Source organism: Dermacentor andersoni, chromosome 2 (assembly GCF_023375885.2).
Source record: "Dermacentor andersoni chromosome 2, qqDerAnde1_hic_scaffold, whole genome shotgun sequence".
NCBI classification, from domain to species: domain Eukaryota; kingdom Metazoa; phylum Arthropoda; class Arachnida; order Ixodida; family Ixodidae; genus Dermacentor; species Dermacentor andersoni.
This window is the reverse complement of record NC_092815.1, coordinates 100,317,992-100,332,435: the sequence shown is the minus strand read 5'-3', so window position 1 is coordinate 100,332,435 and position 14,444 is coordinate 100,317,992. Positions and strand designations below refer to the sequence as shown.

The 14,444-nt window shown below is 48.1% G+C and overlaps 1 protein-coding gene across 1 annotated transcript in view; it reads left to right on the top strand.

Annotated features, from left to right (window-relative positions):
* The window catches only part of LOC126541544 (solute carrier organic anion transporter family member 74D-like), a 36,230-nt gene that overhangs the window by 12,808 nt on the left and 8,978 nt on the right, over positions 1-14,444 (top strand). The window contains exons 2-4 of the mRNA XM_050188348.3: positions 1,540-1,626; positions 13,315-13,497; positions 14,088-14,261. Of these exons, the coding sequence (XP_050044305.1) occupies positions 1,540-1,626; positions 13,315-13,497; positions 14,088-14,261 (444 nt within the window). The remainder of the gene's footprint in view (positions 1-1,539; positions 1,627-13,314; positions 13,498-14,087; positions 14,262-14,444) is intronic.

The following is a 14,444-nucleotide window of genomic DNA, read 5'->3' as shown; positions in this document are numbered from 1 at the left end:
ATAACTGCACTTCGCAGTCGGGCTTTTACGGGTATGTGAAGTGCCTTGATAGCAGGGTCACTTGGCTGTTGGGTCACCTTACGTCAATTTATCTGTCCGCTTCTTCTGTTTTCTTGCATTTCTTTGTATTAATGCAGCATGCCCATTCACTATACACCACTTCCCCTCCTTCTTGCTTTGTTTTAAAATGCCTTGGCATTAGGTGTGTCTAAGTGGGAAAAGGTCTATGTGTGTGAAGTATATATATATATATATATATATAGTGCGAGTGGTGGTGGGCTGCTCCGGACTACTGTCAGTTGCACATTACTCCTCAAAGAGGCCGAGGACGTGTGTCTAGTAAGCCCCTGAACAACAATTTGAAATGTGGTGAACGCTGTTTAAATCGTTGATTCCCACATTTCTGCCGCATTTACCCCTACATCACCACGTAATATTTTTCTCACTCGCTTGGCTGCTCTTGTGGGTGTCTAACTTCACCGGCACACTAGAGCTTATTATTCGCGTCCTCTGAAATAACCAGGCACTGTTATGCATCGCTCTCAAAACAATTTGTGAGTAAGCAGCTCAACCTCTATTGCGCATGATTGGCGAGCTGACTGACGCCCTCGTGCGTCGCGTGGCCGGGCGTGCGATCGAGGGCTTCCTTCCGTCGAGCGTCTGATTACATCGAAGGGAGCAAGGCGACGCTGTTCTGCGCAAGCTCTTTCCGGCGGCGCTTCCCGTTCTGCAGTCGGCTAAATAACGTTGCAGGCTATTTGGAACGTTGCGCTGACAGACTAGAGTTTCTGGCAGTGCCTCTTCGACGAGTGGACTTTGCTTTCTTAAAAAAAACTAAAGAGACTGGACTGAAGGCACTGGACTGAACAAGCGAGCAGATGCGTCATAAATCTATATCTATATATATGTCGCATGCGGCATGACAGTCAGAGCTCCATCCCACTGGGGCCTATAAACTGTTTATTATTCTCCGTTCTAAAAAATACGTACGTGAACCCCGATGAGTGGTATTATTGCTAATTTAGTCAATGCAATGCTGACGAACTTTGGCAGTCATAGCTAACGGCGAAAACAGCGTGATTAATTTTTACCTCGCCACATGTCGTTGGCACGGCGCAGAAATATTTTCGTTTGCACTTTGTTTTGTGGAACATATACTATACATTCTGGCACTGCGCTGATGTTTCTTCTTTTTTTTTCTAGCTACTAAGGAAGTATAGATAGAGTGCTAGAAAAAAAAATGTATGCCAGAACATAGCACAGCTAAATCTCTAAATATGATATAGCATACATAGATAGCATACTTATATATTCACGTTTCACATGTATACTATATGATAAATGTGATAATATTGAAACGAGTGTGTGCTGCATGGTACAGCGCATGCCCGGCATTTATTTCGTAACACTTGGTGGATGCCTCGTCCTGTTACTGGAAGCATAGCTCTTCAATCGGGACAATTCTTTTGGAATATTGTGCATTTGTAGAATTATTCCCTCCTCACTTGAGAACATTAATTTGCCGTTTCATTCTCGCAGCCACTGTTGCCATACTGAAGCTGGCCGGACCGACGCTTGGCTACGCACTGGGCTCCCTGTGCTTGCGCTACTACGAGGACCCTCGATGTGAGTCGATGTACGTGGAATTTGTTCGTTATAATCGCCAAGTACTTCAGCCACCGCTGCCTTGCGGTTAGAAAACCGTAAACGCAAGCTATACCACTTGTAGTCGCCTGTGACTGGTTACTACCACCTGTGTTGATTCAGTAGCCGCGGCGTTCTCTTGCTAAGTAAGAGGTCGCCGGCTCGATTCGTGACCGCTGCGGTCGCATTCCGTTGTGTTCCGTGCTTTAGGTGCACGTGTGACCGGTGAACAGGCATAGGCGTTACGATGCGGAGCGACAGTTTGTTGGCAAAGAGGCACTGTTGTGATCCATCATCTAATAAAGAGGAAGTTGGTTGTTGTGTCCGCAAGGTATATCACTATTTGTCTATTATAATTTAGCATCTACTTGAAAAAAAAACTTGTATTTTCTGGTTTGCGGTGTGGCACTTTATATGTTTTGCCTATAATTGGGGGCACAGTCCAGGGACCCGGGGAGCGGGGGGTATTCTGTAAGAGTCCACCTAGTGGACTGTCCATTTCGGCCACTGCTGATTGGATGCAGCTCTACGAGAGCGGAGAAGACGAGCGGCCCTAGCCAATAAGCAGCGGCCGAAATCGACAATCCACTAGCTGGACTCTTATAGAATATCCCCCCCCCCCCCCCTGGTATATATGGTGTGGCCACAGCAACCTGTAGCATTCGCCTGCTATAAGATGGAAGGAAAACTTCCGAAAGGGGAGCCCTCGGACGACAAAAGACACCCCTCCAAGGCGACCCCGGTGACTGCCTCCTTTGAAGCAATTCATCATCCTTGAATGCGTCTCATCTACCGGCGAATGGCAACAAAAATCGCCGATGGGTACTTGAGATAAGACGGTCCGAATGCTAGAAAGCATTACTTCATTTTGTCTTCGCTTGTACCACTTCTACACTTTGCTAATGACTTCGTTTTCGCATATGCCCTTAGCGTCTGGTCAACGCCTTTCGTCTCTGTATTTCTCGGTGGAGGTGCTCCACGTTTTGAGATCCTGAAGTCATGACAGCGTGAGCACTGTCTGTGCAATACTGGTGTGTACACTGGCACGCGCATGTGCGGACGCTCGATGCGACTCAGCTGGTATTACGAACAGACGGAATTATGGGCAGATAGAGGAAGCCACGCGTTCTCTGAGAAGGGTCATGTACTTGCTGGTACTTATAAACAGGAAACGCTTCCCCGATAAAAACCTACATATTGACGTGGACCTTGCGCCGCCCTGCTTCCGGAGTGGTTTGCTGAGAGTCACTGCACCAATACGCTTGTCCTTTCGTACAGCCGTGATCAGTTGAATCTGGTGAATAAACTGAGCCATGTGACAGGTCTTGCGCCCGCAGTGAATCTGCATCGTCCAATTTGGCCATGGACTTTCTGGTAAAAAAAGTTAAAGTAGGCTACCAAGTCCGAACTCTTAATCTACAAACCCACGAGCGGAAGTCGTAAAACCCTGCTCGACGAGGAACGGGGATACTCCAAAAAATACGCATTATATTGGCAGATGGTACTCCCGTACCGCACGTAGACAAAATTAGAATCCTGGGGTTACACCTGCAGGCAAGGGGCCATAACGGAAAGACGGTGCGAAGACTTCGTCGTTCGGTAGACGACAGGATCCTGCTCGTGCGTCGCATCACGAATAGACGCAATTGTATGCGCGAACACTGCTCGATCCGTCTCGTGCAGGCGTATGCGATAAGCCGCATAACGTTATGTTGCCAACTACCTGAAGTGGATAGGGTCCGAAAAAAAAAAAACAAGGTCGAATGCATGATATGAAAGGCTTTCACGAGGGCGGTCGGCGTTCCACTCAACGCGAGCACCGACAAGATTCTAGAGCTCGGACTCCACAACTCGCTTGACGAGTTAATCGAGGTGCGCGACGTTACGCAATACGAACGATTACCGAAGTCAAAGACAGGTCGATGCATCTTCGAGTCGCTCGGCATCACGTACCACACTCAGCGTGGAGAAAACACGGCGGTTCCGGCCTCGGTCCGCGACTGCCTGATCATCCCGCCGCTTCCCAAGAACATGCACCCGACGCACCACGCCGGTAGACGCGACAAATTAGCAAGCGACCTTCAGAAGAAGTTTTGGCAACAGCAACGAGGCGGTGTACGCAAACGCGTCGCGGTATGCAGGTGGGAGAAGCGCACACGCGATCGCGGTTGTAGACCGCACGGGTAAGTTAAAGTAGGGGCTTTAGGGTAAGTGCCTCGCGAGCGCCACAGTGAGCGCGGGACACACGGAGGCAGCTGAAGAAGCCGCGACATCCCTAGCACTCGCCGCGGTCACGTGGTCGCGGTGCCGAACGCTGCGATCGTGATCAGCGACTCGCGGGCGGCAATCCGCGGCTTCGCGCGCGGTCGCGTCTCGCAGGAAGCGGCCCGCATACTCCAAACTTGTGACGACGGTGTCTCGTGATCGCCCTGGCAACCCCAAAATTCTACGGTCTTCCTCCTCTGGGCCCCGGCGCACACCGATGTCCCGCTCGTGGCCAACGAGGCGGCCCACGCTACGGCTCGAGGTCTCACACGCCGAGCCGCGGCAAATTATGAGCCGCCGCCTCCGCCCCCGAGAGCGGTACATCGGATCTGCCGGATCGGGACACTACGACAGAAATGCAGCAACAAGAGTCACAGTGGGCGTGGGGCGATCGCCTAACCACGTTCAGAGACCCCGCCCAATACAGGCTCGAAATACGCACATTCCCGCCACCGCACGATAAATTAAACAGGAACGAGGCCGCAACTTTACGCTTGCTCCAAACACACACCTGCCCTAACCCCGCCGTCTTACATCACACCTACCCGGATTTATATGCAACAGATGCGTTTAAAGCTTGCGGACTGAGAGCAACGCTGAGACACATGCTCTGGGAATGTGCAGGCAACAACTGCACTCCTTTCGCGACGCGTCCATAATCGCGGCCGCCTCGAGCTCGCTTCTTCCCGATGCCGCCCCGGTTGCGAGAGGCGCCGGGGACCTTCTACATCGGCGCCACCGCCACTGGGAGGTGGCTCTCAAAAGTTCAGAGTTGGCACCAGGCACGTACCCAAGGGGGGGCCCCGGGGGGGCCCGGGCCCCCCCCCCCCCCCCCCCGAAATTAAGTGACGTACCCCCCCCCCCCCCCCCCACCCACGCCACCACTCCTCACACATTCCTAAAGCGCCGCCAGATCAATGTTGAGACTTGTCAGCATTATGCTGCCTTTTTCACTCCTTTTAGATGGCGGTAGTTATCGGCATCTCTTGTAATGTGAAGGACGGTTTTCTGATAGATTCCGCACCCGCGCAAATAACTCGATATGCGTTCAGTTGTCACCATCTATTCAACCGTCACGCGCATAGCTGTTGCTTTTGTTAGTTCAACCTTCTTTGTTTAGGCTGATCCTGGGACCAGGAGCGGGATGCGGCTGTTACTCAGCTGGTCTGTACTCTCATGGAACGAGTTGCGGCCGGAGAAAACGCCAGTTGCGTTTAACTTATCCCTTTGCTTCATTATTTCCTTGAGTTACGGCTCGCCGCGACGCTGGCAGATGCACCGCAAGCGCTGCCCGGAACCATATACACGTGATATGGGTTAGATAAGGTGGGAAATAAAATAATGTGAAAGAGCGTCCATCATGAAACCCTGCAATAACCCTTAAACCCATAAGCAAGATGACTGTCGCCCGTTACCTCGTCTGTTTTTCCCTAATTGTATAGCACTTTTCGTGCAAAATTGGCAACTGGAAACAAAAATCGCAAGGAGTTGAGAAATTAAGCGATCTACTGAGGGAGAGAGCCAAGGCAACAACTAAACTGCGAGCAAAAGCGAATAATAAAAAAGTTAACCGTTGTTTATGAGAATATTTATGGATCAACATCTTTTTATTTAAAAAGGAAATAGAGAAAACGCCGCCGGAAGTGGAGAACAATTATTTGTTTTGAATGACGCTTCTACAGTTATCGGTCGAACCGCCTCACGTAGCCGCTTCTCTGCTGTGCTTATGTGGGTGTTTTTCTAACCTTTCGCGGTGAGCGCAGTACGTCTAGAATCGCAGAGTCCTGCGCTCTACGCGGTTGTATGGGACTGGCGGCCGCACAGCGTTACGCAATTCGCGGAACTGTCAAAACTGATCAACAAGGCGAAAATAACTCATATTCGAAACTATAACATGAGAAAGACTGAAGAAGCCGTAAAAAATGAACGCAGCCTGAAATCAGTAAAAAAAGAAACCTGGCATAGGACAAACCATGATATATGCACTGAAAGATCAGAAGGATAGTATCATCAGCAATCTCGAAGATATAGTAAAAGCAGCGGAAAAATTCTAAGCTGACCTGTATACAGTACCCAGAGGAGTCACGATACCTCACTTAGACACAGTAATGAACAGGATACAGAAACTTTCCTATAACTAGCGATGAGGTCAGAAGGGCCCTGCAAGACATGAAACGATGAAGAGCGGGAGGAGAAGGCGGAATAACAGTCGATTTAATCAAAGATGGAGGAGACATAATGCTTGGAAAACTGGCGACTCTTTATACGAAGTGTCTATCGACTGCAAGGGTCCCAGAAAACTGGAAGAATGCAGACATTCTATTAATCTACAAAAAAGGAGACGTTAAAGAATTGAAAAATTATGGGACCATTAGCTTGCTCCCAGTATTATATAAAATATTTACCAAAATAATCTCCAATAGAATAAGGGCAACACTGGATTTTGTGAACCAAGGGAACAGGCTGGCTTCAGGAAGAGATACTTTACAATAGATCACATCCATGTCATCAATCAGGTTATCGCGAAATCTGCAGAGTACAATAAGCCTCTCTATGTGGCTTATATAGATTACGAAAAGGCATTTGATTCAGTAGAGATACCAGCAATCGTAGAGGCACTACGTAATCAAGGAGTACAGAACGCTTACGTAAAAAGCTTGGAAAACATTGCTACATGCGTGTGGTATTTGTTTGTTTGAACGAGGCACGTAGGCGCCATCACTCCAGAAAAGAGGAGGAAGAACGAACTGGGCCCGCGCTGTGAATCTAACCGGTCAGCGCTGCAACCGTTGTTGTAAATTTAACCTGTAAATAGTTTCTCGTCTTACTGACTCGTCCTTCGCGTAAGAATATCTACAGAGGTTCTACAGCTACCTTAATTCTACACAAGAAAAGCAGGGAGATACCTATAGAGAAAGGGGTCAGACAGGGAGACACAATTTCTCCAAAGCTATTCACTGCGTGCTTAGAATTCAAGCTATTAAACTGGGAAGGCTTAGGAGTAAAGATCGACGGCAAATATCTCAGCAACCTTCGGTTTGCCGATGACATTGTTCTATTCAACAACAATGCAGACGAGTTACAACAAATGATTGGCGACCTTAACAAAGAGAGTGTAAGAATGGGGTTGAATATTAATATGCAGAAGATTAAGATAATGATAAATAGCCGGGCATAGAACAAGAGATCAGGATCGCCAGTCGGCCACTAGAGACTGTGAAGGAGTACGTTTACCTAGGTCAATTAATCACAGGGAACCCTGATCATGAGAAGGAAATTCACAGAAGACTAGAGAGAGGTTGGATCGCATACGGCAGACATTACCAGCTCCTGACTGGAAGCTTACCATTATTATTGAAAAGTAAGGTGTGCAATCAGTGCATTTTGCCAGTGCTGACATATGGGGCAGAGACTTCAGAGCAAGTTAAGGACCGCGCAAAGAGCGATCGAACGAAGATTGCTAGGCATAACGTTGAGAGAGAAAGAGAGCGGTTTGGATCAGAGAGCGAACGGGTATAGACGATATTCTAATTGACATCAAGAGGAAAAAATGTAGCTGGGCAGGTCATGTAATGCGCCGGTTAGATAACCGTTGGACCAGTAGGGTTACAGAATGGGTACCAAGAGAAGGGAAACGCAATCGAGGACCACAAAACACTAGGTGGAGCGATGAAATTAGGAAATTCGCGGGCGCTAGTTGGAATCGGTTGGCGCAGGACAGGGGTAATTGGAGATCGCAGGGAGAGGCCTTCATCCTGCAGTGGACATAAAACAGGCTGATGGTGATGATGATGATGGAGGTGGTGGGCCCCCCCCGAAAAAGAATCCTGGGTACGTGCCTGGTTGGCACACCCGCTCTGGGCCGTCCGCAAGCCGAAGATGCAGCCCGAGTCCAAGGACTTCGAGCCGCTATAGTCAGCCCACTAATTTAACCAAATATAAACAAGGGGGCTTGCATCGTTCATCGAAAACACCGGAAACACCAAGTACAATCCTCGGATCACGGTGGAAATAGAGAAAGAAGTTGGGTTCTGTAAGTATTGCCCAAGTTCCTGTTCGAGCAAGAAACATGAAAATTCGTCCCACATAACATCCCCCCTATAGTGAATCAATCTGAAGTTGGTGTCTTGTGCAATTATGTTATGGCCCCGGAAAAACATCGCGGATAACGTCAGTGTGACACTGCGGAATGCCTGAGTCAGTAACTTTCTAGAAAGGCTACAAATAGCCTACACAGATGAAACATTCATCGTTCGTCACTCATAATGTGCCTCCTATTTCAACGAAATGTGAACATCGTGCCTTGCATAGTTAGTAGAGCAGACAGAAAAGATAATAAAAAGCAACTATATGCCTTGCACAATGCATAAAATTTGGGCGAGGAGGAGCATTCAGTACTTGTTTCCGAAGCACATAATCAACCTACACACTTCAAGCTTTCGGTATACACGTCAACCATAGAGTGGCCCTGATTTCCTGAAAATGTGAATTATCTGCCGTTTTTGGTCCTGTGAGGCAAGCGGAAAAACTTTTAAAGTGTTTCATATAACGCCTCTAAACGGCCAGAATACGCGGGTTTAGCAACTTTCATTTTTGCCTGTATATTTTCCATATTATTCGCCACATTTGAGTAAAATATACGCTTCGTCAGTTACGCAGTTATTTTAAGAAAACCGTGAAAACTGGGGCCCTATAACGTAAAACTATTCCAATATGTTTCTATTCCAATCTCCTGACGTCAAATTTGCGTAATCACCAACGCAAGCACCGGGCGGTCACCCGCAGGGTTGTCTGAACAGACCAACGAAACGCTCTCCTCGTTCATAGGAGGTCACTTTTGTTTGCTTGAAAAACGAATAACATTGCCTACACTGAGCGGCTTGTCGTATCTAATCGGCTGACAAGAGGCGAGGAGAACGCTCAAGTGGAGAGGGATTCTATGGGGCCGAGCCACTGCACTGAAAGTCGATAACCGGATGAAGAGGGTGGTGCCGGCGTCTACGATTGGTCGGCTTTCCCTTCCTTAGCTTGCGGTCGCTGGTCGAAAATCGCGGTGGTATGCAACGGAAGCTCAAGAATGACGCTAAAACGGACCCTCAGCAAAGAAGAGTTGGCAGAATGAGGGGGTAAACGTGCCGAAAGTGCACGAAAACGTTACACGGCCACGCAAGAAGGTTTATTATACGCAAATACACTCATGCTTACCGGCAGGTGCGAGTAGCCACGTCTGAGCGTTCGGCGGCAGCCATCTTTTATTCCTTTCGGAACGGGGCAGCCTGCGGCTATGCACAGTTGCATAAAACGAAAAATTGCCTCATGACGACTATAAGTGGGCGCTATGAAGCGGTGCGTGTCTTCGCGATGCAGCGTCACATATCTACGAGCACTTGTTGCCTTCGCTCTAGACTCTTCCCTTGCAAAGCAGCCTCCATAACAGTCTAAACACTGAGCGAAAAAAAAAAAAAAACTATTTTTAACTTTGAGTTCCGGAAAGTATACAAGATGCAAATCGGAAAGCAGCTAAGCTTTCCGCTCTGTACTTCGCTGACAGAAACAGGGGCGCTATAACGTAAAGCTATTGCGAACTTTTCTATTCCAATTCTGCAATAAGCCCTCCGCGATTGGTCAAAAACTTTTCTTTTTTGGACCACCCGCACGTCGCCTCTCTGTGACCCGACGTCACCAAAACCGCGGTAGCGCCCCATCTGATATGACGTGTATACACCGATTATGCATGGTTGGACCGAACAAAAGTGAAATAGTTCTTTCTAATTCGACGCCTTCCGCCATTAGACCTCGGCTATTGGTCAAAAGATTTAGGGCCGCACACACTTCACTTGCCTGTCACGCGACGTCACAAAACCGTGAAAACTCGCCGCGTCAAAGTGACACTTACGTGTTAAAGAAGCATTAATATGCCGAACACAACTGAATTTTTTTCTGAATAGTCGCAGGCTGCCTCGTTCCGAAAGGAATAAAAGATGGTCGCTGCCGATCGCTCAGGCACTGGCTATACTCGCACTTACCTGAGAGCATGGGTTTATTTGCACACAATAAAACTTTTTGCGTGGCCGCGTAACGTTTTCGAGTACTTTCGGCACGTTTACGACCTCGCTCTGCCAACTCTTCTTTGCTGAGGATCCGTTTTAGCACCATTCTGAACCTTGCGTTGCATGCCGCCGCGATTTTCGACCAGCCACCGCAAGCTCAGTAAGGGAAAGCGGACCAATCGCAGACGCTGGCACCACCCTCTTCATTCGGTTATCGATTTTTATTGCACTGGTTCGGCCCCATCGAAACCCTGTCCACTCGAGCATGCTCGTCGCTTTTTGTCAGCCAGTTAGATAAGACAAGCCGCTCAGTGTAGGCAATGTTATTCGTTTTTGAAGCAAACAAAAGTGACCTCCTATAAATTAGGACAGCGTTTGATTGGTCTCTTCAGACAACCCTGCGGTTAAGCGGCCGATGCTTGCGTCGGTGGTTGCGCAAGTTTGACGTGAGGAGATTGGAATAAAAACATATTGGAATAGTTTTCTCTTATAGGACCCCAGATCAACGCGTCGAACGCCCTTCCTTCACTCCTGTATACGGCGGAGCGACGGCTAATATCACAGGAAGCGGGAAATATACCACAGCGTGATGTTATTGTCAACATCCTGGCGCCGAGTCACTGGGTCTTCCGCCGACTATCGCTTTGCGCGACGAATATAATATCATAACGGACAACACGCGCACGTAAACAGTCTTGCCGTTACTGATGAAATGACGGATGTTTTTTTGTTTGGGCGTCATAACACAGCCAGGCATCCGGTCATCCTCGCAACACGAATGCTTGTAGCTCGTATATACTAGGCGTTTTTTATTGTCTTTTTAGCTGCACCAATGTTTAAAAGAATTGCCTGTGGGGGATATAACAATTATAAGCCTTTAACTAAATTACTTAGTGAGGCGGCCGTTAGTCCTACGAGAAACAAAGATTCCGAATTCAATAATTTAACATAATTGCGTTGATTACCGTTCTTTAAGTTCATTACGGTACATCTAAATCTACGAATTGTAGCTGCTGAGCATGCAAGGCATATCGGCTTAGAAAGAATTCTCGAGACATGGCACCGGTTTCGAGATGTGCACCGTCAAACTTGCAGTCGAAATGCACATTTGTCCCACTTACTTCTTTTTAAAGAAAACGCTGTTGCGTACATTGAAGCACAATAATAAATGGGACGACAATGCAATTGGGTGTACACTTTGAAAATGAATTACTCGAAACTGACGTTGTCTTGAGAACCTGTTCAAAGTCCATATGCCTTCCATGCTCACTATAGCTACATTCGTAGATTTCAATACGTGCAGTAAATTAATTAATTAAAAACCCTAATTAGCGTAGTTTTCTTAGTTATTCAAATAAGCGTTTTGGTCTTTTCGTAAAAGTAAAGGCGCCGCCTCGTCGAGTACTTTAAATCAAGGGTTAGAATTATGCTATCTGCCACAAGCAATTTTTAAAGTTTGGTCCAGCAAAAAAAAAAAAAAAGCAATGAGATAAAGAAAGAAAAAACACCCTGTATAGTCACTGTCTGTGTGGAGCTACACTGGCCATGTTGCAGTGTCGAAAGACATTACGTAATATGGGCACAACTATTTTTCACTTTGATATGGAAAACTGCGGACCTCAGAACGAACGAGGATTTCGGATACTTTCATGCTTTTGAATAACTGTAACTGCGCTCACGTCTTCACTGCAGCCGCAGCGGCGAGTGCGGTGCGTGGTTGGATGTATATTGCATTATACTTTGAAGGGCTGCACCGACGGACGGTGAGCTATCGCGCTCGGCATAAGCTACCTCGCGCGACGGCTTTGCCATGCGCTGTCGTGTTGTAGCTCCAGCTGAGAGCGACAGCACGTATGATGTTCCCGTTTGCTTTATATCTGCCGAACTGTGTTTTCCGCGCTGCACGGCCATTGTTTCAAAGTGGCAGAAACGTGCGCATTTCGAACGCAGCAGAAACAGCGGTCAGCAGCATTTAGGATGTATTGCCGTGCATCGCTCCCTACACCGCTGAAACGAAGGCGCTCGCACGTCTCGCTAACAAGCAACGGACCTCGCCGTCTGCAGGGCCAAGCACTCAGACCCGCCTGGCGCCACCGTGACGCGCCAGACGTCCGAGGGATCGGGTTTCAACGCTGCATTTCGCAGCTCACCCTTCTCTGCTCCTCGACTATATGTGCGAGGGGTTTCGGTCAGTTGGAGAACACGGAGGGGAGACCAACACAGATGACTCGAACTGCGAGCTGTAAACAGCGTTCGAAATATAGAAAGACGTCTTGCGAACGGCGCTGTGTTTCTCGCCCTCTACTGCAAACGGTTCTTTGTTAAACCAGTTCCTCGCATTAAAACTGTTGACGTATATCTGTGTGGTGAGTGCTGTCACAGCGCTCCCTCATGCCCAGGAGTGATGCCCCGATTCATAAATCATTAGGGTGCATAACACGCATAACGTGCGCGGGAACCATACGTATACAGATGCCGAATAGGGCAGCCTTTAAAATAAGTTGCATAACATAAAAAAGGAACATGATCTTTGACGCATTCCCGCAATTACGATGGAAACATTCAGAAAAATCTTGGTCAGACCACTCAAAATAGCCTCCCATTATCTCCGGTTAGACTTTAAAAAAAAGGAAAAAAAAGAAAGAAAAAAATTCCTAGTTCCGCCGGAAAGGCGGAGCACCGATTACGAAAGCAAATTAGTAGATAGCTGCACGAAGTAAGGACAGCAGCTTTATCGGCCGTGTAAACTTGTAAACACTCGATTACTAACTAAATTAACAATGATGGAATATGAAAGTGTGACTCAACGAAGACGTAGAAAGAAGCAGGCACACGGAGACAGCGCTGTCTTTGTGTGTCTGTTTCTTTCTACGCCCTTGTTCAGTCGCACTTACGCATTCCATCATGGATTCAAACCAACTAGCCCGTCAGCGTGTTTTAACTAAATTAACCAGCATGGTGTCTCGCGCGCCGGTAAACATGAACACATCTCGCTCGATGACAGCGGAAACTGTCCTCCTCCCTCGCCTGAGCCCCCTGCCTCGCGCGCCACAGGAGAGGGCACGCATGTGTGCAGCGTTCCTCGCTCGCGCACGCGAGATTGAACCGCGTTCGCCGGCTCACCCTCACATGCTTTCACTCATACGGAACCTCACGGCGACGGCGACGGTGACGGCAGAAATGTGCCTGGAGTGTCCATATAATTGCTATCGTAATAAAAAATAGGAAAGAAGTTCTTAGTGGCACTCACCGTTTACCGATCTCACTTTTTGTGTCGTAGTGAATCTGTTAAGGTGTACGTACGTACGCACATGCAGCGGAGCCTCATCGTTGTGCCTTGCATGCGCTTTCGCAGTGGACCCGGTGCTAGAGCGGACCGATCCCCGCTGGGTTGGTGCCTGGTGGATGGGATACGTGGTGCTGGGTGTTTGTCTGGCGGCCACCGCCCTCCCCGCGCTCTTCTTCCCCCGCTACTTGTCGCCGCCGGCTTCACCTACGGCTACTGCTACAAGAGAAGAACCCACAAAAAAGGCCAATGGTCAGTCGCTGTACGACGAGCTATACCAGTCTGATGATATTGAATTTAGCCAGAGGGGAGGGACATCAACACAGGACAAGCGTTTCTTCTAATGAAAAGGGCACATAAAGACAGGCTCAGTCTGTGCTACACTGACATTGTCGTAACTGCCACTATGACGTTAAGGCGACGGTGATTGTGTATACCGCACCGGGATACATGCACAGCTGAGAAGATAGCTTCCCGAATTAGAGAACCTCATCGGGCTAAAATTAATTGCGAGCCTTGTACACATCGTCGCTATAATATCAATTGTACTTTTGGGTCGTTAAGATCAATCCTTCAGTGAATGAGTGCATGAGTAAATGAATTCGTAAGAATGAACTAAGGAAGGGATCAATCAATCAATCAATCAATCAATCAATCAATCAATCAATCAATCAATCAATCAATCAATCAATCAATCAATCAATCAATCAATCAATCAATCAATCAATCAATCAATCAATCAATCAATCGGCTTGTAGCAGCTGCCGACCTGCATACTGTTCGTGTAGAACATCGTTTGAATGAATCACCTGTGCCTGTGCTCATACGTGCGGATTCCGTAGGAGCGAGTAGCTTCTGGCGGTCGCTGAGGTCGTTGTTCAGGAACCCGGCCTACGTGTTCCGGCTCGTGTACTGGCTACTGGCGAGCAACGCGACCCTGGGCCACTCCATGATGAGCTCCAAGTACGTCGAGGTCCAATTCAGGACGTCCGCCTCCCAGGCAAGCTTTCTCATCGGTAAGCTGATCACCCACTGAACTGATGCTCCGGCCGCAGAGGTGTGCACAGCGTTTGGCTTTAAACTTATACCATATCTGAAGGCTGCGCGTAGATTTTACTTTTGACTGACTGGGAAAAGATTAGTTTTAGACGATATAGCTAACTTCGGCGAGCATTTTTCTTCCTATCCTCATACGGAGG